Here is a 22,956-nt window from a genome sequence, read left to right as displayed (position 1 = left end):
GATCCCTCTAACTCCAGTATTTCTGGCTGAAAGGTGAATCAATAGGTCAAAACGTGAGAAATATTATCTCATCTGAATTGTAGTTAGTATTGCTTTAAAGAAAATTATTGGGGAGAGGATCACTTGAGTGAGTTTTTAAGTTTGGCATCTGTTCCCATAGTTTTTGTCCATTTTGACATGTGATAAAGGTGCTTATATTCAACTTTCTAAAAAAAAAAAAAAAGAATAATCCATTGATTTTTGAGAGAGCACAAGCAGGGGAGGGGTAGAGAGAGAGAGAGGGAGACTGAGAATCCAGAATCTGAAGCAGGCTCCAGGCTCTCAGCTGTCAGCACAGAGCCTGATGTGGGGCTCCAATTTGTGAACCATGAGATCATGACCTGAGCCAAAACCGGATGCTTAACTGAGCCACCTCAACTTTAAACTGTGAAGTTCCCTCCAAGGAAGGGAAGGAAGGCAATTAGTTGTTATAATTGCATGAAGGTTTTATCTACCAATTTAGTTTGGGCTAGTTTTAGTTTCTTCTGTTTGATGGGGATTTTTTTTTTCTTTTCATTAAAAAATTTTATTTATTTTTGAGAGTGTGTGAGTGGGGGAGGAACAGAGAGAGGGAGACAAAGAATCTGAAAGCAGGCTCCAGGCTCCAAGCTGTCAACAGAGTCTGATGCGGGGCTCGAACCCAAGAACCGTGAGATCATGACCTGAGCCATCCAGGTGACCCCCCCCCCCCGCCTTTTAAATATTTTTAGAGAGCACAAGTTGGGGAGAGGGGTAGAGGGAGAGAGAGAATCTTAAGCAGGCTCCACACTCAGCTTGAAGCGCAATGCAGGGCTTGATCGTACAGATAATGGGAGAGGCAGAGAAAGGGAGACAATCTGAACCAGCTTCCAGGCTCTCGGCTTCGAGCTATCGCAGAGCCCGACAGGGGGCTTGCATCCGTGAACAGTGTATGAGATCATAATCTGAGCGAAAGCTGAATACTCTACCAACTGAGCCACCACCCAAGCTCTCCTAGCAGTCTTCTAAAGTGGAAAATCATGTCACTTATAAGTTTTATTGTCCTGTCTGAATAATTTGTTAATGTGAAGAACCTATCCATAAGTGTAGCCCAAATATTTCAGCTTGAATCCAGTGACCTTCACTTCCATTGTCCGTCCAGCAACCTATTTCCATGGCTATATGTAGTAATGACCAAAGTTCAGGAGTGAGAGTACTATAAATATAAAGCTGCCTCCGCTACAAGTGTAACAGCTTTGTCCCTTAACCGCTGTTCTTTGTTCTCACAAGTAATAAGCCTCACAACTCTATAGAGTTGGATCCTTCTATTTCTCTGTGGTCATCTCAAACCCAGTGGTTCTCATACCAAAATCATGGGGCTTTGTGATAATGTGGATTCCTAGGTCCCAATGCTAGATAGGCATGTAGGCATGTAGGTCCATGTGGGGGCCAGGAATTTGCACTTTAACTGATACTTGAGGTCAGTGATTCTTGAGGTGTGATCCCTGGACTTAGCAGGAGTCTCCCTAAGAACTTGTTAGAAATATAAACAAATTCTGGGCCCCTAAACAGGTCTACTGAGTCAAACAGGATAGAGGCCAGTGATCTTTTTTATTTAAAAAAATTTTTTTTAACATTTATTCATTTTTCAGGGACAGAGTGTGAGTGGGGAGGGGCAGAGAGGGGGACACAGAATCTGAATCAGGCTCCAGGCTCTGAGCTGTCAGCACAGGGCCCAATGCAGGGCTCAAACTCACAAACCGTGAGATCCTGACCTGAGCTGAAGTCGGGCACTTAACCGACTGAGCCACCCAAGCGCCCCCAGTGATCTTTTTTAAGTCATCTAGGTGATATGTGCCAAAATTTGACAACTACTGTTTTTTGTTTGTTCAGTTTTAAAATATTTTAAAGAGTGTGAGCAGGGGAGGACAGAGAGAGGAAGATACAGAATCTGAAGCAGGCTCCAGGCTTCAAGCTGTCAGCACAGAGCCTAACATGGGGCTCAAACTTAAGAACTGTGAGATCATGACCTGAGCCAAAATCTGGCGCTTAACCAACTGAGCGATCCAGGTGCCCCCAGAATCTGCATTTTAGATCTAAAACTGGTTGTTGGGGAGACGGTGGTTCAGCTCAAGTCATGATTTTGCGGTTCGTGAGTTTGAGCCCCACATCGGGCTTACTGCTGTCAGCACAGAGCCCACTTTGAATCCTCTGTCCCCCTCTCTCTGCCCCTCCCCTGCTTGTGCTCTCACAAAAATAAACATTTAAAAAATAAAATACAGATTCTGAATCAGTTTATGCTGCAGGTATATCAGCTCTGTTCAGTGAGACTTACTGATGAAGGAAATATTCTATACGTTTATTGTCTGATAGAGTAGCTACTAGCCACATAGTTATAATCTGAAACGTGGCTAGTGTGACTGACAAACTGATTTTTTATTTAATTTTAACCTCACCCCATATGGTTATAGTGGATAGTGTAGTTTTGGTGATTCTGATGCTGGTGATAGCTGGCCCACTTGTTAAAACAATTCATTAATCAAATTCTAACCAAATGCTATGGGGAAATCCTTCCAAGCATGATGTAAAATGTAAAAGCTATAAAAGAAAAGTTAACAAATCTGACATTAAAATTAACACAGGGGGTGCCTGGGTGGCTCAGTCGGGTAAGCGTCCGACTTCAGCTCAGGTCATGATCTCGAGGTCTGTGAGTTCGAGCCCCGCATGCGGCTCTGTGCCGACAGCTCAGAGCCTGGAGCCTGTTTCAGATTCTGTGTCTCCCTCTCGCTGACCCTCCCCTGCTCATGCTCTGTCTCTATCTCAAAAATAAATGAAACGTTAAAAAAAATTAAAAAAAAATAACATAGGTTGGGGCACCTGGCTGGCTCGGTCGGTAGAGCATGTGACTCTTGATCTCAGGTTTGTAAGTTCGATCCCCACATTGGGTGTAGAGATTACTTAAAAATAAAATATTTAAGGGGCGCCTGGGTGGCGCAGTCGGTTAAGCGTCCGACTTCAGCCAGGTCACGATCTCGCGGTCCGGGAGTTCGAGCCCCGCGTCGGGCTCTGGGCTGATGGCTCGGAGCCTGGAGCCTGTTTCCGATTCTGTGTCTCCCTCTCTCCTTCAAAAATAAACATTAACAAAACATAAATTTAAGGGGTGCCTGGGTGGCTCAGTCGATTGAGCATCCAACTTCTGCCCAGGTCATGATCTTGCGTGAGCTTGAGCGCTGCATTAGCCCCGCATTCGGATCCTGTGTCTCCCTTTCTCTTTGTGCCCCTCCCCTGCTCGTGCTCTGTCTTGGTCTCTCAAAAATGAATAAGTGTTTAAAAAACATTTTTTTAAAACATAATTTAAGCCAACATTTCTAGGAATTTATGGAAGAAGTATTAGTGCACACTGTGTACAAGATTTATTTTTCATTCATTATTGCATGTAATAGCCACTTGAAACAATCCAAGTGACCATTAATGGGGTAAAATAAATTATTACATGTTCTTAGGGCATTATGTGCAGTCATAATCAATAAAATAGATGTATTGGGGCTTCTGGCTGGCTCAGTTGGTACAGCAAGTGATTCTTGATCTTGGGGTTGTGAGTTTGAGCCCCAAGTTGGGCATAAAGATTTACTTAAAATCTTTAAAATTTAAAGAAAAGAGTAAATGTACTGACACAAGGTTCTGCAAAACAAAGGTCGTAAAACTTAATTTTTCTGGGGGCACCTGGGCTAAGTCAGTAGAGCATGTGACTCTTGCTCTCAGGGTTGTAAGTTTGAGCCCCACGTTGGGTGTAGAGGTTACTGAAAAAGCGGCTCCTGGCTGTCTCAGTCAGAAGAGCTTGTGACTATTGATCTTGGGGTTGTTAGTTCAAGCCCCACATTGTGTATGGAGATTACTTAAAAATGAAATCTTTAAAAAAAAATTACTAAATAAAAATAAAAGTTTTCTGCAGTGTGCTTCCACTAAGGTTTAAAAAGATGCAAGGGTGGGGGGTGGTATATAAAGTTCTATGTGTAAGGAATTGGATCGAAAGTGAATGGGGTATATGCAAAACTTTTAGTAAGAAAGGGGAAGTGTGATTTTGGGGGTAATTGTACTGTTGAAAGGATTTATTTCCTGTGTATCAAGAATATGTTCATGTATTACTTGTGTAAAGAAAAAAACCAAAACTGGTGTTACAAGACAGCATTCAATTTCTGAGGTAGAACTTTTTTTTTTTTTTAATTTTGAGACAGAGACAGGGTGAGTGGGGGAGGGGCAGAGAGAGGGGGAAAGAGCCTGCTTGGGAGCAGGCTCCACACTGTCTGTGCAGAGCTCCATGCGGGGCTTGAAATAATAAACCATGAGATCATGAACTAAGCCGAAATCAAGAGTTGGTCACTTAACCAATGAGCCCCCCAGGCAACCCTCTGAGGTAGAACTTTTAAGGATTACATTTGGGAATGACTGAGGAGTTAAGATGCTTAAGTGAAATGTGAGTGTGAAATTAATTGGAATTCAGAGGTTAAAGAACTCTAGAAGCTAGAATATTGCATGGATTGTTTTCATGAATTTGAAATCATCCAAAATGATAATAAAAAATGTAGAGACAAAAACATCCTAGCCATTACAGGGTACTAGAAGAATGTGTAGCATGACCAAATAAAATTGGTAAGTTTTTCAGTCACACATTATGCAGTCATTTGGAATTAACTTCAGGTAAAAAGCCAGATTAGGTCTACGTGGTTCCTATTGTCTCATTATAAATAGTTTCTGTTTCAAGTAAAATATTACCTTGGGCTATCCGGGAATCAAGAAACATGATAAAGGACCAAAACATACCAGAACTCTAAACTAAATGACAATTTGTTCAGAAAGGTCCATCTCAATTCAAGCTAACCACGTTTACATTTATTTTAGACAGTATTTACAAATTTAGCAGCTTTTCTGATTTCAGAACAGGACCTAAAGTTGCTGAGGGCAAACACTGACAGCAAAAATAAGTTCACAAACTTCAGGGGTCCCTGGGTAGCTCAGTCCGTTAAGCGTCCAACTTTTGGGTTTCGGCTCAGGTCATGATCCCATGGTTCGTGAGATTGAGCCCCGAGTCAGGCTATGCGCTGACGTCACAGAGCCTGCTTGGGATTCTCTCCCTCACCCTCTCTTTCTGCCCCTCCCCTGCTTGTGTGTAAGTGCTCTTTCTCAAAATAAGTAAACATTAAAAAGTTCACAAGCTTGGGGCTGGGTGGTTCAGTCAGTTAAGCGTCTGACTTCCACTCAGATCAGGATCTCACGGTTCACAACTTCCAGCCCCACAATGGGCTCTGTGCTGACAGCTCAGAGCCTGGAGCCTGCTTCATTCAGATCTTGTGTCTCCCTCTCTCTCTGCCCCTCCCTCGCTTGCATTCTCTCTCTCTCTCTCTCTCTCTCTGTCTCTCTCTCAAAAATATATAAACATTAAAAAAAATTTTTTTTAAGTTCACAAACTTAAGCATAATGGAGAAACATCTCTTAGACATCTACCTTAGTAACATTGAAAGTTAGCATTGCAATGTGATTCAAAGATGTTTACTGATAACTCAAATATCCAAGAAAAAGTTAAATTACTTGATTATCTGCTAAGGGAACAAAGAAATATGTGACACATTTGAAAAAGCAATGAGCTTCAGTTATCTGGAAATTTATGAAAATCTAATACCTGAGTTTAGTGAAGTGTCAGGATAAATGTGTTTGATGATTAATAAAATTTTGGCCAAGACCAAAGTTGGTGATACAAAACCAAAGGATCTTAACACTAAGTCAATAGTAAGTTGTAATACTAGCTGACATAAATACAGTGTTAATTATGTGCCAGGTATTGTTTTAAATGCTGCCTTCATTAATAATCTTAAATCTCAGAACAAACCCTATGAGATTATTTCCATTTTATTATTGCTTTTAGAGATTAGAAAATTAATGCTCAGAGAATTTAACTTGCCCAATGACATCTATTAAGTAGCAAAAACAAGATTTTACCCTTGACAGTCTGGCTTCAGTGACAATACTCTAAGGAATATCCTAGCCTATCTATACAAACTTAAGCTCTAATAGTTGAGGGAGGCTAGTAAAATATATAGGATCTTATTAACTGGGATACTGTGCCCAGCCTAATGGAAAGCACACATGGGTCACAAATCAAAAATGTGGATTATGTCTTATGATGCAGCCCATTGAAATCTTTGACCCCACTTACCCAGGATATAAATCCCCAGTTTTCAAACCTAATTGGTTCTTTTCAGCCCTTATTTTACAGGATGTTTATGTGATTGGTGCTATTGACCACTTTCTCCTTAACATTGTCTTTCCTAATTCTTAACATGGTTTTGGTCCTCTGCTGCTTCCTTCGCTATTTTTCTCCACCTGCTCCATACATGTTGCTGTTTTCTTGGGTTCTTTCCCTTTTACTAGGCAAGATTACCCAAATTTTACATTCTCTTCCTGTTTTCTCCTTCAAATTCTTTAATAGCTCTACCTGCCAAACAGGAAAATTTTTCACTATCATTCAGAAAGATGAGAACTAATGGGAGTTGGTGGGGAAAATTCTGGGGAGGTAGCACCATTATGAACTCTATATAGCCAGGTTCTAATAGATTAAGGTCTCCAATCCCACCTCCAAACACAGAAAAGGATGCCCTGTTTCTGCTTTTCCATACTCCAGGAACACTTCCTCACACCTACCTCTGCCAGTCTCCATTCCATCCAAAGTACTGAGAGCTGACTCCTGTTAATCTCCTTACTATCCCTTCTCTTTTTTCCTTCACCTCTATCTAACCTTCCTCACCTGCAGTTAAAACAAAAGGAGCATACGGTTTCATGCAAACGTGTGCTTGGAATAGTCTTCCTACTTTATCCTAGGAATTTCTACTCGGTTTCACAACAGGTATATCCATCTCCTACTGTTAGAGGCAATTCCCCTACATCTCTAGGTGACCCATATTTATCCCCTCTTTCGTGCACCCACTTAACCCTGTACTAATCAGGACCCATCACATTTTACTGCATTGTTTTCTGTTTTTAAAAGGGAGGTCTTATCTTTTGTTTCCTCAGTGCCTAGCACACATCTGTTAAGTGACTGGGTTCCATTAATTTCTTTCATTGTACGGTTTAAAGTGATTTAGATTGTCGGGATTCGTGACATGCTGAACGGCCTGGAAGCTTCCAAGAGTACTACTGCAAAAGAAAAACCGAGTTCTGAGTCTGGAGAAGTCTCCGGACTTTTCCAAGGTCACCGTCAGTGGTGTTTCCCCAAGCTACTACTTCCCCAACCCCCGCCCCTGAGACTGTCAACCTACTTCAAAGTCCTATCTAAGGTGAGAGCCCAAGGACAGTCAAAAACAGCCCACGTGCTTCACAACAGGAACTCTGCCCCTTTCTTAAACGTAGTTCCGCCAAGTACTCTCTCCAATTGACATCGCTGTTGTCCAATTACATTTCGAGTCTCTGAGGGTTGCCCCTTACCAGACAATATCCAATGAAAAAGAAGGAATTCAGATTGGCACCAATTTTGGCCAATGGTTGAAAAGATCAGAGATTATTAACCTATAGGAGCAGCACTGAGAGTGATATTCAGCAAACTCATCCAATGGACTTGCTTACTGAAGAGTAGGCCTCTCCCCAACGGCGGGGGAGTTGGCGGCCCGGACCGCAGCAGCGCTCAGTCCCCACCCGAGCTCCGCCATGTTGGGTTTCGTGGGCCGTGTGGCCGCTACCTCGGCCTCCGGGGCCTTGCGGGGACTCAGCTCTTCAGCGCCGCTACCCCAAGCCCAGGTCTTACTGCGGGCCACCCCGGCGGTGCTCCAGCCTGGTAAGTGCCTTCCTCTAGGAGCTAGGGTTTTTTCTGCCGCCCCATGACCTTGAGCCGGGGGCAGATTTTCACTTGGGCCTAAAAGCTGTCTCTGGTGTTAGAAGGACGTCAGGGCCAGCGACCTGCCCTCTAATGGCGGGAGAACCAGAATAGGACGCCCACGGGAGCTTTCTTAGACCTAATTCGTCTCATTTTGGAAAAGGAGTTCTCTGTGACGGAAAAGTGCGGGCAGGTGCACTGACCTTCCTGTGAATGGGAGCACTGAGCTCTCGAATCATGGGGTTTTGTGCATGGGAAAATTGTGCAGACGCATTCTCGGTTGTTGCGCGGCCTTCCCTCCAGACTCGTCTTACTAGCAAGCGAGACGAGGCCGGTCATGGGCCGAATTTACCAGTTCTTGGGGGTTAAGACGGGGCTTCCGATTACCACTAACAGCCCTGACCCCGATTTCTTCCAATCTTTTTTGTTAGCTAGAGACTATGCCGCCCAAACATCTCCTTCGCCGAAGGCAGGCGCTGCCACCGGGCGCATCGTGGCAGTCATCGGTGCTGTGGTGGATGTCCAGTTTGATGAGGGACTACCACCCATCCTAAATGCCCTAGAAGTGCAAGGCAGGGACACCAGACTGGTTTTGGAGGTGGCTCAGCATTTGGGTAAGTAGAATTTGTTAGAAATAGTAAAGAGCTTGTTTAGTCCAAATATCCCCCACATCAGTCTTCCTTCTATGATGATTTTATCAAAATGACTTTCGTTCTTCTGAGTATGCTGAAGCCACATTTAGGTACTGAGAAGGAGTCTTGGTTGATTTAGGCCTTTCAGCCAGCTGAACTTCATCATATGAAGCCAACTTGTCCTTCTGTATAACCTGCAATGCCTTTAACAGGTGAGAGCACGGTAAGGACTATTGCCATGGATGGTACAGAAGGCTTGGTTAGGGGCCAGAAAGTCCTGGATTCTGGTGCACCAATCAAAATTCCTGTTGGTCCTGAGACCTTGGGCAGAATCATGAATGTCATTGGAGAACCTATTGATGAGAGAGGTCCCATCAAAACCAAGCAGTAAGTATGCCTCCTCCTGTATCTACATGCAAAGGAACTGCTTTTTCTGTAGGTTGTTTTGGGGGTTTTGTTTTGTTTTAAGTAAGCTCTACATCATACCTGGGGCTTGAACTCCAGAGCCACATGCTCAAGTAGACTGAGCCAGTCAGACACCCCTCTTGCAGTTTTGTACATTAAGACAACACCTAGTGTAGCAAAATTTTCCTGCAGAGAATACTTAAAATGCTGATACTGTTATTAAAACCACAAATGTAGTTTTTTCTGAGGAAAATTGAGAATGTAGAAGTTCTAATTTTAGAAAACTTGATTCTTAGGACTCAAATTGATTATTTAAGTGACTTTTAATACCAATGGCTTAGGTTGTGGAGTTTCCAGAAGTAGCAAGTCTTTGTATTTCCTAATGATATATGAAGAAGTGCTGTTAGGTTAGGGCTTATTAAAAAGAAAATCTTTATGATGGTTAGGAAATGGGGACAGGGACCTGGGTGGCTCAGTCAGTTAAGGGTCTGATCTAGCCTCAAATCATGATCTCACGGTTCATGGGAATGAGCTCTGTGTCGGGCTCTGCAAGGACAGTGTCGAGCCTGCTTGGGATTCTCTCCCTCTTTCTCTGCCCCTTCCCTGCTGGCTCTCTCTCGCTTGCTCGCTCTCAAAAATAAATAAACATAAAATTTTTTAAAAGGTCAGGAAATGGAATCATTGCTTCGTGAGATAATGGAATTCCCTTTATTGCAGAACATTAGGCTAGGTGCCACATGACAACTTGTCTGGAGTGTTATATAAGAAGTGAGAGGGGCACCTGGGTGGCTCAGTCGGTTGAGCGGCTGACTTCCGCTCAGGTCATGATCTCGCAGTCCGTGAGTTTGAGCCCCACATCAGGCTCTGCTGACAGCTCGGAGCCTGGAGCCTGTTTCAGATTCTGTGTCTCCTTCTCTCTGACCCTCCCCTATTCATGCTCTGTCTGTCTCTGTCTCAAAAATAAATAAACGTTAAAAAAAAAATAAGAGGTGAGACTATGAGTAAAGGGTTAGAATTGGGAGGAAACTTTCAACAGGATGAATAGACCCTGCTCCTCTTTTCCAACCTTTACAGATTTGCAGCTATTCATGCTGAGGCTCCTGAGTTCATGGAGATGAGTGTTGAGCAGGAAATTCTGGTTACTGGTATCAAGGTTGTGGATCTGCTGGCTCCCTATGCCAAGGGTGGCAAAATTGGTATGTTACTGGTGGTACATATTTTCCAAACCTAATGTGGGAAGAAAAAATCCTATCATGTAATGAATGGGTACTGAGATCTATCCCTCACTGATGAGTAGCTTCTGACTTTCGTTCTTCTGAGTTTGCTGAAGCCAGATGCCATTCCTGAGAAGGGAAAAGAGAAAAAAGGGTTTTTTTGTTTTTTGAAGTTTGCTTAATTGGGAACACAGCACTCAAATATTGCTTCTTTTCAACCTCTTCCAGGGCTGTTTGGTGGTGCTGGAGTTGGCAAGACTGTACTGATCATGGAGTTAATCAACAATGTGGCCAAAGCCCATGGTGGTTACTCTGTGTTTGCTGGTGTTGGTGAGAGGACCCGTGAAGGCAATGACTTATACCATGAAATGATTGAGTCTGGTGTTATCAACTTAAAAGATGCTACCTCCAAGGTAAGGAGTAAGCTGATTTGTGTTCACATAGTAGTTGTGCCAGGAAACCATTTTAGTTGACTGCAATGCTAGCTGAAACCCTGTGTTAGAGTTTCATTTTAGTGTCCTAGGACACTTTTTTTTTTTTAAACTTTTTTGTAATGTTTATTTTTGAGAGAGAGACAGTGTGAGCAGGGGAGGGGCAGAGAGAAAGGGAGACACAGAATCTGAAGCAGGCTCCAGGCTCTGAGCTGTCAGCAGAGCCCGACGCGGGGCTCGAACTCACAGACCGTGAGCTCATAACCTGAGCTGAGGTCAGAAACTTAACCCGACTGAGCCAACCCAGGCGACCCACAAAGGAAATTCTTGACAGTGTTTTCCCCCAACAATCTAATACATTAACACACATTTTCTTTTCTCTTTGATATCAGATTATATTTTAGACTTTGTTTTTAGTAGTCCCATCATTTGAAAGTTAATTTTGGGAAGCTGGAGGTAATTCAGATATCTCAAATAGCCCTATTTTGTGCCCTTCACTTAGTCTTATTTCCTATTTCAGGAATTTTGCTTCAATAACATAAGAAATCTTTGTGGTGTTTGAACCACGTCTCTAAAAGGGAAAAGAAATTTGCAAATCATAATGACACTTGCTGAGAAGGAGGGTTTTTTGGTAGTTTCTCTGGTTTGGGGACCTTGGGCATATGGCTTCCATATTCCTCTCCCAGGTTTTCTGATTGTGTATGATTACTTCAGGTAGCGCTAGTGTATGGTCAAATGAATGAACCACCTGGTGCTCGCGCCCGGGTAGCTCTGACTGGACTGACGGTTGCTGAATACTTCAGAGACCAAGAGGGTCAAGATGTACTGCTCTTTATCGATAACATCTTTCGTTTCACCCAGGCTGGCTCTGAGGTAAGAGAAGAAGGTTTGGGAGGATCTGTTTCATTTGACCTTTTTATGGAATGATGCAGATGAGGCTAAAGATGTAGACACCTAAAACCTGTGTTCTCATTCCCCCTTCTTTTATTTTTTTTTTTCCTATAGGTGTCTGCTCTATTGGGTAGAATCCCTTCTGCGGTGGGCTATCAGCCTACCCTGGCCACTGACATGGGTACCATGCAGGAAAGAATCACCACCACCAAGAAGGGATCTATTACCTCTGTGCAGGTAAGAAAAATGAAATGGATGAAGGTCTAATTTATGTAAAGTTAGATACAGAGAAATATAAAACGTAGTTACTTCTCTCTCGAGGTTTGTTTTTTATTTTTTTTAATGTTTATTTATTTTTGAGAGAGAGACAGCACGAGTGGGGGAGGGGCAGAGAGAAAGGGAAACACAGAATCTGAAGCAGGCTCCAGGCTCTGAGCTGTCAGCACAGATGCAGGGCTGGAACTCACAAACTGAGATCATGACCTAAGCCCAAGTCAGACGCTTAGCCAACTGAGCCACCCAGGTGTCCCTCAAGGTTTTTAACAAGGTTAATGAGCTCCCTGAAATAATGTGTAATATTCTATGGATTCATGTTAGAGACTAAAAAGTTAAGAAATGCTCCTTTAAGGTAGTTAAAGGCATGTATGTGAATGTAGATTACAGAGTGTAGTGGTTTCTAGCCTGAGGAGTCTGGAGATGCATGGAAACTGGACATTAATTATGCAGTGTATTTATGCACTGTACTTATGTGCTACGCTATGCATTTTCAGACATATATACGTAGATGGTGTAAACAGTAAAATTATCTAAAGGGTCTAAATTGTAGTAACTTTCAGTGAGGCATTGCAATCGTGCAAGGTTTTTTGTTTTTAACTAAAAGTGTGAGTATCACTATAATAGGGTTAAAAAATGTAGGATGAGGGGCGCCTGGGTGGCGCAGTCGGTTAAGCGTCCGACTTCAGCCAGGTCATGATCTCGCGGTCCGTGGGTTCGAGCCCCGCGTCAGGCTCTGGGCTGATGGCTCAGAGCCTGGAGCCTGTTTCCGATTCTGTGTCTCCCTCTCTCTCTGCCCCTCCCCCGTTCATGCTCTGTCTCTCTCTGTCCCAAAAATAAATAAACGTTGAAAAAAAAAATTAAAAAAAAAAAACGTAGGATGAAGAACAAAAGGAATGACAATGAAAATTTTTCATCACAGCTTGGAGGGACCAGATCATCTATAAGCTCACTCAGCAGGTATTAGGGATGGTAAGAAGTCTTTTTGGGGGTGGACTCTTAAATGCTAAGAAGTTGTAATGAAATAATGAGGAGAGGTCAGAAAGGCGGCGTGGCTTTTAAACAGAATTATTTGGCTTCCTGCTGCTCTTCATGGGTTCTTGACTCACTCTAGGCTATCTATGTGCCTGCTGATGACTTGACGGACCCTGCCCCTGCCACTACCTTTGCCCATTTGGATGCTACCACTGTGCTGTCCCGTGCTATTGCTGAGTTGGGCATCTATCCAGCTGTGGATCCTCTGGATTCCACTTCTCGAATTATGGATCCCAACATTGTTGGAAATGAGCATTATGATGTTGCCCGTGGGGTACAAAAGATCCTACAGGTGAGTACTGCAGGTGAGATCAGTGACTAGAAAGTCATATAGTGGGTATATGGGTACTATATTAAGACCAAAGCCTTCCTGGTGACTTGTGTGATTTGCTTTGGAGCAAAGAGGAGACCTGCAGTTTCTATTAAAGAGTATTAATGAGGGTCTCTTGGGTTTCCAGGTACTTAGATTTAGAATCCATTTTTTCCTAATGGCAGTAGACTAGAAGTGGGGAGAATAAGACACTGATCTTAGCTGAGGGCCCTCATGCTTCCAAGCGTGTAATTTCACCACTATTTAACTTGCAAAGTGAGGTAATGTGCTAAAATGCTTTGTACTAAGCTCAGTGTGAATACAAGGTGGTATTAACCCTGAGGTTTTTGTCCAAACTTAAAAGAATCAATATTTATTCAGGCCTCCTGTTTTCTCACAGGACTACAAATCTCTCCAGGACATCATTGCTATCCTGGGTATGGATGAACTTTCTGAGGAAGACAAGTTGACTGTGTCCCGTGCACGGAAAATACAGCGTTTCTTGTCTCAGCCATTCCAGGTTGCTGAGGTTTTCACAGGTCATATGGGGAAGCTGGTACCTCTGAAGGAGACCATCAAAGGTTTCCAGCAGATTTTGGCAGGTGAGACTGCCAGTATAAAGCTGAATATAAAATAGAGAAGCTGAAATCTCTTTAATGTTCACTGTGCTATGTTCCCATGCCAGCCATCATCAAGCAATGTATAAGCATGTTGTGCCTAAAGAATTTTTTTAGTTAAAAACTATTGTCTGTCAGTGTTCTTTGGAAATAGTCTACTTCTGAGAGTGAAACTTGTATCACTTGATTGTTGTCATCCAACACTCAACACTTAGTGCTTTCAGTCCTAGCTACTCTTCTGAGTGAATTACAGATCCTTGTTTTTATAAATTAGGAAAATTGAAGCACAGAAAAGTTTAAAATAACAGGTTCTGATACCATCCAGCCAAGGTAGAGAGCAAGAATTTGAACCCAGATTATGTGGCCAGGACCATTTATTCTTAATCCCTACTATATCGTCTTGTAAATTGGATTTAAGACAGAAGTTTGTTAAAAGATTTCTTGGATGACACAAATTTATCGTATTCTGACTGGTCGCCCCAAGTGGTGAAGTATTTATATACCACAAAAAGTTTATCTTTCCACTTCTCACCATTGAATTTTTTTTCCCATACAGGTGAATATGATCATCTCCCAGAACAGGCATTCTATATGGTGGGACCCATTGAGGAAGCTGTGGCAAAAGCTGATAAGCTGGCTGAAGAGCATTCGTGAGGAAATCCTTTTGGCAAACTAAGCGCTTGTCCTCTGTGCTGTACTTTTCCTTGCCCCTAATCCAAAAATCTGTTTGCTCCTTAGGCCACAATCAGAGCCTTGGTTGAAGACATTGTGTTCTGTCTGAAGAGTATTTAAGGTTTCCAATAAAATGTACACCTGTCAGAATTGGTCTGTTTTTCTTGGTCCTGACAACATAACCAACACTGAACATTAGAGTGGCTGTAAGAAACAGCACAAAGTAGACCACATATGTTTGAAATGGGGTCATCAAAAATGAAAAGCCATTGTCTTGATGGACAGCTGTGGGTCTTGTGAGGGGTTCCCTGTAGATGATGTGATCTCAATAGTAGGGCCTCAGCTTTGGCCTTTTTGTTATTTGTCAAAGCAAATTATTTGCTTCTTGAATATTCTATGTAGTTTATTCCTGCTGGTTAAAAAGCACGTATTTTTTATTTTTAGAAGAGTGGAAAAATGGGTCTGGAGGGGACTATTCTAAGACAAAGCAGGGGTTAATGAAGGAATCCAGTTTTTAGGAAATGAGTGTTCTGAAGGATTAATAAATATGCAAAGATTGAGTCAAAAGGGCCCCCCCTCTTTTACCTAGGCTTTTTTTTTTTTTTTTTGGCTTTGCTCCTTCCCCTCCCCCCATCCTCCTTTTTTCAGAAAGTTCCTGACTACTGCCTGCTGATTTATATTTTGGGCAAACATACAGTTGTATGATTGTTTCAGGCAGTGCATGGTGTAAAATAACTATGAGGCCTAATCCTGAGCTCTGCTGAGATCCTTTAGGAAAGTTAGGGAGATTGAATCTTAAAAGGAATGCCAATTTCCAGAGTTTGTGGGGGTGGGGTTGGGCTTCTGAAATACATAATGGAATTAGATAAACTACCCTTCATTTTAGCCACTAAAAGTGCAGGGTTAGGAGTACTCAAAAGTATCGTTTCACAGTGAAACAAGTGCAAGGTCAGATTTGGTGCCCCTTAAGTGTTCTTTTCTGAGCCAGGGCCCATCTCCTACTGCCCTCTGGTGGTAGGACTGGAAGCTGCAGGAACTCTGATCTCACCATTTTGAAATCCATAAAGGCCATTTGCTGGGATGTGGTTCTTTGCTAATGACTGTTTACAAACCAGCTGGGGCTTTTGTCCTGAGGAGGAGCCTGCGTCTATAGGCTCCACCCCTGAGGCATTCAAGTTGGGTCGAAGCAGGGCGGGGACAAACTGAGATCCCAATTCAGAGGCCCCTGGGGGCTGAAGGTTGAGGAGGGGCCTTGGGAAAGGTGCCAGGGGTGGAGTAGAGGCCTGTAAGTTTCCTCCCATCTGCCTATGACGTCCTTGGCACTAGTCTCTCTTGTGTCATGATCTGGACAGAAGGTGGAGCCCCTGAGCCGACTGTGCCTGGTCGTTTGCTCCCAGAAAAGCCTGGATTTGGGGAAATGCTGAGTTATAGGGGAGGGGGCATTTTCTCCAGGTTCTGACTCCAATGGGTAAGAAACTGGTGCAGAAAGGCCCCAGGATATGGGTCAGCTCTTTCTGCTTTGTTTTTCCATGTTACCCAGATGCAGACCTGGTAACTGTGATCCTTAAGGTCGTTTGTATCCCTCCATCCCCTCCCCCACACGTTTACGTGCCTCAGCATTCATCGAGAACCTTCTCCCTCTCACTAGCTGCAACTATTTATTTCCTTCCCCCTTTACCACTCTCTTCTACCACGCCTCTGGAGTGTCAACACAGATCTAACCTTCCTCCATATTTCTCCTGGTTCTGCCCTGTCCTCGCCTCCTCCTCCCTCTCCACCCAGAGAAAGCCCCGCCCTTCCCTCCTCCCTCCCCACCCCAGTCTGTCACACAGGGACATCACCCTACAGCAGTTCAGGCTGTGGTTCGCAGGAAGCATACATTGGCTTTTTGATTCGTGCTAGTTCCCAGCTCACAGTTTAGGAGGATCTAACACCAGCTTTCACGTGAAGGGGGAACCAAGGACAGTGAGGAGCTGGGTGGTCCCAGCCTTGGAGCCCTGCCAGCTGGACATGGGTAAGTATGAGGACCAGCCTGGGGGAAGGCCTGAAGGATGCCTACCTCCCTCCCTGGCTGACTCAGCAGGGGTGGGGCCTAACCTTTGCTCTTTTGGTGGGTGAAGGAGGGGAAACGGGACTATAGGGGCACAGGGCTCAGATAGTGAGGCTGCCGACCAAGGGATCATGAACATTGGCAAGCTCGGTTCCCAGGAAGAGCCTGAGACTGTGCACCTCAGGTCGGGGCTCTCCCCACCTCACTGTCTCCCCCACGCCCCCACACAGCCCCTTGCTCCTCCCCATTTAAGCTGCTGAAGATTCAAGTAATATTTTACAGTATTCACTGCTGGTCTCCCCCCCCACCGCAAAGTAAAGCTCACTTTTGTTTGCGTTGGAGAATTTTTAAGGTGCCTCTCTTCCCCTTATTTTCTCCCAGGCCTTTTAAGTCCCTGACTTCTCTCCTCCCCCACGGCGACCCACCACCAGGTGGGGGCTGCACTGAGCAGCTGCTTCCTGTTGCCCCAGAGGTTGCTGCAAGGGTGGTGGTGGTTGGGGGAAAACTGAAATAAAGCCGATTCTCACGGTCCCACAGCAGTCCCACTAGGGCTGCTAGTGGTGGCCCCCTAAGCTCCAGTCACTAACACTGAGTGAGAGAGTTGAAAGGCAGGATTGAGGTTGAAAGGCCTAGGAGGTCCTTGCCCTCGTGGCTTCCTGATTCCAGAAGCTTTTAAACGTGGGCAGTGCTGGGGGAAGGAGACTATGCCTTTCCACAGCTGTAGGAAATCGGGCCCTGTGGAGCTGAAACACAGAGAACCTGTTCACCTAGCAGGGCCTCTGTGTGTTACCCCCCAGCAGCCTCGGCCTTCCTTCTCCCGCACCCCCACTCCTCCTTGGCGTCCTTGGTACTCTCACTGCCTTCCCGGCCCTCCTTTGTGAAGAGATCTTTGCCGGAGTCCCGAGAGCGCGGGCGGAGCTCTCCCAAGTCCTCCAGTTTGGACCCACCACCATCCCCCACTTCACCATAGAAGTTTGTCTCTTCTTCCTGGGATCTCTTCTCTTCCTCCATCTGGGATCCTTCCTGGTTCTGGCCCCTAGGAGACGCCACCCGCTTCCCCCTCCCCCAGCGGATTCTTCGCGACTGCCTTACCCAAGCGGTTGTCCTTACCCCAGTAGTTCCTGCCCCTTTAAGTGCTACCCCCCCCCAACCCCCACACACCGCCGGCGGCCCAGGGCTGGGGGAGGAGGCGCCGCCGCCGCCACCCGGCTCGGGCCACCTGCGCCGCCGCCGCCGCCGCCCGCGGCCCGGCCCTGCTCCAGGTGAGGCCCGGCAACCCCATCCGATACCAGAGTCCCCGGGCAGGCCGCTCCTGCGGTCCCCTGCCCCGGGGATCCCCGCTGCCCGGGACTCAGGATCTGACCCTCCCCCTGCGGGAGCTGCCCTTCCTCTCTCCCCCGCACTATCTACTCGCCTATTTCTCCCCTGTCCTCTGCGACCGGAATCCGAAGCCGCCTCACGCTTCTCGGCCAACCTCTCCCGGGTACCCGTCCTGTTCTACACCCAGGATCTCCCCCCTCCCCCGCGCCTTCCTCGCCAGAAAAATCTCCCGCGGTCTGGGTTTCGCCTCCTCCCCTCTGGATCCAGAGCTTTCCCACGCCATCCTAACCTCCAATGGGAGGGGGAATAACCGCCACCCCAATTCCTCTTCCTTGTAGTAAGTGAAGGTTGGAGGGTTAGCCTAGGCTATAGGCACTTTCGGGCCCTGCTCCACTTAGACCTTCAAGTTCAACTAAGCCCCATCTAAAGCTTCTCTGTAGCTCTCACCCCACCCCACCCCTCCTGGAGTTTGGGGGTCCGACTTCACCCACCAACCAGTCTAGGTGGGAAAGGCCTTCTTGAACCTGGGGTGGGCTGATCCAGCTTAGGAACGCTCCTCCAGAGTCAGGGAATGGGGGGAGGGGGGGTGGCAGAGAGGGCACACCCAGAATCTTCTGATTATGGGCTTAAGGGGCTATTGGAAGATAGTGGGTGAGGGGCTGGAACTGAGCCTCTAAAGGTGTTGGGAGAGGCGTGGGAAGGTTAGCCTTCTCTGCTCAGATGCAAAAGTCCCCCACCCTAAGGAAGTTCAGACTTTCTCCATCCTCTTCTAAGACCACCATGGAGAAGCTCATTGGGGAGTTCCAAACAGGTATGTGGGTGAATCTGAGGGCGTACATACCAACTTGCAGAGAAGAGGAGGAGGGCTTATGGTCCTTTTGATGGGTTATAAGAGAATCTAGCCTCCCCAAAATATAGAGGGGGAGGAGACTGTTTTGCACTAACCTGAAGAGGGAGGGGAGCAAGTTGGAATGGTTATTGGGTTGGGGGCTTTCTCTCTACTAGACCATATTAACACTATAAACTATTCAGCCAGGAAGGGCAAGGGAAATCTTTAATAATTACGTCACCTCTATTGGGGAATTCCCCCGCTCCAAGTCCAGCAGTGCCCCTAGCTCTGCCCCTTCTTGTGCTTTCATCCTTCCCCCACTGTTCCCCACTCCAGGATGAGGGGACAGGGTGTCTGGATTTGCTTCAGACTTTGAGTCCTGTTCCATTGGCTGGGAGGTAGCTGGGGGGAGGAAAGGATGGTCAGCAGTGGTGTTGGGCTTGAATTCCAGGGATATCTGGAGGGGGAGAGAAAGAGAGGTGGGTAGAGGGATGCAAACAAATTCCCTTCTTTCTTCCTTTCTTTTTCTTCCTCCTCCCAGCCCCAGCCATCTGGCTCCAGAGTGGAGCCAGGCACTGTGGCAGCTGACCCCAGAGTCAGGGTGGTGCAGCAGGATCACAGGGAGGGTGAGAAAGGGGGAGCAGGTGCTAATTTTTCCCTTCTCATTTTCTTCATTACCCGTCCACTGGCGTGGCTTGAGAGAGGTTCAGAGTATTCCCTAGATATCCTTCTCACAGGTTGCTGAAAAGATGACCATTTGCCCCTTCCCCTTTCTAGTAGCTTCCTAAAGGGAGATGGGGTGGGTGATTGGCCACATCTGATGGGACTGAGGAATGTTTGGGGACATATGGGGTCAGTCTGCCCTCTGTTGTCTGAATGGTGGGGAGCAGCACAGCTGCTGCCTGGGGTGGCTTCTGACTAGAAGTAAATACCCAGCTGTTGGGCATATTGACACCCCACCCTCACCCTTCCTCAAAGAGTAAGGAAGATCTCTGCTTAGATGGGATGAGGAGGGGTCTCATTCAGGGAGGAAGGTAATTGAAGTCCTTCTGCACCAGATGGGAAGAGTGGATCCTGCCTCACTTTCTTTTCTAATCCCAGGTGGCCTTTCTATCCAAACACCCCTCTTTCCTACCGCTCCTGGCTGGGATAGTCCTAGGGGTTGCCCTGGAGACTAGGCCTGGGGCTCGGAAGGGGTGGGGGCAGTCAGTGGGGCACAGGAGTAACCGGCTCTTCCGGAGCATAGTGGAGCCAGCGGGTGGGTGTGTGTGGGTGTGTGGTGGTGGGGGAAGAGGCGTGGCTACACCCGTCTGACTGGAGCAGTCTCCTCCCCTGCCTCCCGACTCTGACTGGCCAGCTCTATGATTGGGGGCGGGAGGTAGGAAGATTCTCCCTCATCTGTCCTGGAAAAGGGAAGAGAAAAAGATATCTAGCTGCCCTTTAGGAAACCATTTACAAGCCCTAGCTCTCTTTTCCATCTGCCTTTATTTTTTTACTTTTTTATTTTGGGGAAGGTGGGGCATTACTTAGCAGAAGTTTGCTGGATCCCTGCTTTCTCCAGAAGGAAGGACCTCTGTCCCCTGAGTGTGGCTCCTATTTAATTCAGATACTTAAGGTCAGCAGGCTATTGGGGTCCTTATTTTTTTCTTAACGGTGACCTATAAATCTATTATTTAGTCAGGAGAGAAGGGTTTTGATTTCTACCTGTCTGCTCCTTCCCCCTGGTAATCTGCTTTTCTCTGGAGAGGGAGAGAAACCCTTTTAACCCTCTTAAACCTCCTCACTCTGGCCCACACACTTTAAGACTCTGCTGAAGTTCGCTTTTTTATTAGCCTCTGAGCTGTTTGTAGTGCGGAGTAGTGTCTGTTCCCAAAACTGAGGAAGAGTCCACTCCTCTGTGAAGTAAGGAAATCCAGTCTAGACTGATGTATTTGGCCCTGCCTTGCCCCCACCCAGTTTTCAGATTTTCTTCCTCGCAGACCCACAGAAGAAAAGGTATTTGTTGACCTCTCAAAACTGCCAGAGTTTCATTATTCACACTCCGTTCCTCTTCCAGAATATTCAGCCTGAGTTTTGCAATTGTTTGTATAACTGCATTGCATTGCACTGAATAGGAATTATCTTGAAGCCTGCAAAGTCTGTTGAGTTACAAGGAAAGGAAACCTGGTTTCTGGTCACAATTTATCCACTCTTTGACCTTGAACAAGTCAGTTAACCTCTCCAGGCCTTAATTCATCTGCCAAACAAGAGCAGATTGAGCTAGAAAATCTGTAAATTCTAACCTTATGTGACACTGTTCTCCATCCTGGGGCCCTGCATTAGACATTGTAGATGAGAACCAAAACCTAGTCCTCTATTTTTTTCTTTCCTGTTCTTGAGTTTCATACAGTCCTCTAATCCTGTCAAAAAAAAAAAAAAAAAAAAGTACTGGGATTATAGAATAGGTGGACATTTGGGGCATCTTAATTGCTGTGTCAATTTTCCGGGTAATCCCCCTGCCCCTCTGACCAGGTTTAGGCTAGATTCAGGTCTTGGCTAGACTCAGGTCTTCCTTGTCTGGTTCCAGAGCCAATGCTTCATTTTCCTACGCACAGGCATCTTCCTGACCCCCAGAGCCCTGCAGATGTCGCTGGGAAAGTGGTGATCCAGGCAGGACCAGGCTGCCCCCACGGGACAGAGGTGAGTGGTCAGCAGATGCTGCCGGCTCTTTCCTTTCTCCACCCCTTTATCAGGACTGAACTTCCCTGACTTCAGCTTCTACACTTCGTCTTTTCCCCTACACAACCTGGGAAATAACTGCCACTGAAATGATCCCCTCCACTTCCATCCCCACCCCTGTTAAGGGACTGGATAGGCCTTGGTCCTAAAATTTTGATCTAGTCTTTTAGGTTAATCTTTGGGACCTTGGCACGCCTTTCTGTTTGCTCATTGTGAAACAGGACCACAAGGAGACTTGGTGCAGAGGGAGCTGCTCGCAGGCTAGGGAGACACCGCGGCGCTAGGACCCAGATCCAGGTCTGGGAGCTAGGATGCCCGGCGCTAGGACCCGGTGGTGGAGGCCGAGGAGGGCGGCTCTCTCCCGGCCGTAGCTTCCCCGCCCCCCTCCGGCTTCGGCTCACTCCTCCCCCGCCGGCCATGTTGGCTCCGCTTGGGCCCCGCGGTTGAGCCGCGTCCCCCTCCCCCCTCCCGGACCCCAGACCCCCTCCCCCGCGGTCCCCTCCCCTCCTGGCGCCCGGAGCGCGGCCATGTGAACCGCCCGTACCCCGGGGAGAGACAAGCCCCGAGCCAGGCTGGACGCCGCCGCCTCAGGTCTGTTGGGCTACGTCTGGGGGCCTGAGGGGAGGGAGCCCCGCTTTTATCCTAGGCTTCCCTCAGGGAAGAGAGGCTCTAGTGCTGCCTGGAGCCTCGCCTTGGGCGAGAAGCTGACTTGAGCTTATTTCCAGTTAGGACCCAGCCCCGGGCGGGAGTCTCTCTGCCCAAGGGGCTTGGAGGAGAAGGGGGCTGCTGGGGCTGCTGAAGACCCGGGCGGGGGCGGGAGGAGCTATGGAGGCTCCCGGCGACGGCCGCGGCGACGACGAGGAGGCGGAGAAGCCGCCTGGCTGGTGGAGATGACTCCTGTGGGGGACTCGGATGGAATCCCCGGGAGGGGCTCCACCTCCTTGGGTGGGGGTGGGGACTGCACGAGTGCGAAGGGTGGGTGAGGGGGTTCCCTGGGCGGGTTAAACACTCTGTGGGGATTGGGGCGTTTTGGCAGCGGCAAGTGGAGGGTGGAAAGGGGTTCGAGTGGTCTCAGGGTGTCTCCCTCACTGAGCGGCGCAGGTTCTCTTGAGCGTGGCGAGCAGGAGAGGGCCTTGCTGGAGTGGTGCTGTGCTTGGCTTGGGGCCCTCGAGTCCCGGGAGTCTCCCCCTCCGGGGATGGGGGTTCACAGGGCTGATGCTGAGACGTCTGCATTTGAGCTCGGCTTTTAGGGGCTGAAGGGAAGAATAAAGAGGGATCCCCCTTGGAAGGGGATCCCTCACTAAGGGGATCCCCATTTCCGTGACAGGAAAGATGACCCTGTATCATCCCTTTCTTTCCTAATGTTCCCAATTTTCAGAGGAAAGGCAATGCCTATAGCAGACATCCTTTGTAGGATTTATTGGAGTGCGAGATGTGCGTCCTTGGGGGGGCGGGGGGGGGGAGATGAGGGGGGTGGCTTCCACCTCCATCTGTACACAAACAGCCCCTCCCCCAAGCCTCCCGCAGGAAGTGGCCGGGAAATGGCAGCTGTGCGTTTGCTGCTGCGTCTCGTTGTTTTGAAATGTCCATTTTAATCAGATTTGGTTTCATTTTCTGAGGCCTTCTGGGCAAGCTTGGATCCTGCCAACAATGTGGTCTTAGAGTCCTTTCGTTCGACTTTTTCTTTCTTTCTTTCTTTTT

The 22,956-nt window shown here is 46.9% G+C and overlaps 2 protein-coding genes and 2 non-coding genes across 6 annotated transcripts in view; all 4 read left to right on the top strand.

Moving 5' to 3' along the window:
- Positions 1 to 7,663: 7,663 nt before the first annotated feature.
- ATP5F1B (ATP synthase F1 subunit beta) lies at positions 7,664 to 14,488 on the top strand. The gene is made up of 10 exons (XM_030322935.1): positions 7,664 to 7,819; positions 8,290 to 8,472; positions 8,703 to 8,877; positions 9,970 to 10,091; positions 10,338 to 10,522; positions 11,255 to 11,413; positions 11,546 to 11,668; positions 12,819 to 13,031; positions 13,450 to 13,651; positions 14,223 to 14,488. The coding sequence occupies exons 1-10, from the start codon at positions 7,693 to 7,695 to the stop codon at positions 14,318 to 14,320; spliced, it is 1,587 nt and encodes a 528-aa protein (XP_030178795.1). The 5' UTR covers positions 7,664 to 7,692; the 3' UTR covers positions 14,321 to 14,488.
- On the top strand, positions 8,538 to 8,612 carry LOC115519595. The gene has a single exon (XR_003970590.1). It is a non-coding gene; the product is annotated as a small nucleolar RNA SNORD59 (small nucleolar RNA).
- On the top strand, positions 10,177 to 10,247 carry LOC115519594. Its single transcript, XR_003970589.1, has one exon. It is a non-coding gene; the product is annotated as a small nucleolar RNA SNORD59 (small nucleolar RNA).
- Positions 14,489 to 16,174: 1,686 nt separating the features above from the next.
- The window catches only part of BAZ2A (bromodomain adjacent to zinc finger domain 2A), a 34,765-nt gene continuing 27,983 nt past the window's right edge, over positions 16,175 to 22,956 (top strand). For 2 of the 3 annotated variants that reach the window (XM_030322933.2, XM_030322931.2), the window contains exons 1-2: positions 16,175 to 16,352; positions 21,132 to 21,216. The gene's annotated coding sequence lies outside the window, so the exon portion shown is untranslated. Of the gene's footprint in view, positions 16,353 to 21,131; positions 21,217 to 21,661; positions 21,847 to 22,956 lie in introns of those variants that run through there. The other variant, XM_030322932.2, reaches the window with a different exon arrangement.

Source organism: Lynx canadensis, chromosome B4 (assembly GCF_007474595.2).
Source record: "Lynx canadensis isolate LIC74 chromosome B4, mLynCan4.pri.v2, whole genome shotgun sequence".
NCBI lineage: Eukaryota > Metazoa > Chordata > Mammalia > Carnivora > Felidae > Lynx > Lynx canadensis.
The sequence above is the reverse complement of the archived record's forward strand: the minus strand, read 5'-3'. Positions and strand labels throughout refer to the sequence as shown.

What these genes read in the sequence shown, in the direction of transcription:
- ATP5F1B (XM_030322935.1), top strand. Translation starts at nt 7,693, where the DNA reads ATGTTGGGTTTCGTGGGCCGTGTGGCCGCTACCTCGGCCTCCGGGGCC. An exon ending in TAAAAGATGCTACCTCCAAG is followed by an intron (nt 10,523 to 11,254) that starts GTAAGGAGTAAG and finishes TGATTACTTCAG; the next exon opens with GTAGCGCTAGTGTATGGTCA. An exon ending in TCACCCAGGCTGGCTCTGAG is followed by an intron (nt 11,414 to 11,545) that starts GTAAGAGAAGAA and finishes TTTTTCCTATAG; the next exon opens with GTGTCTGCTCTATTGGGTAG.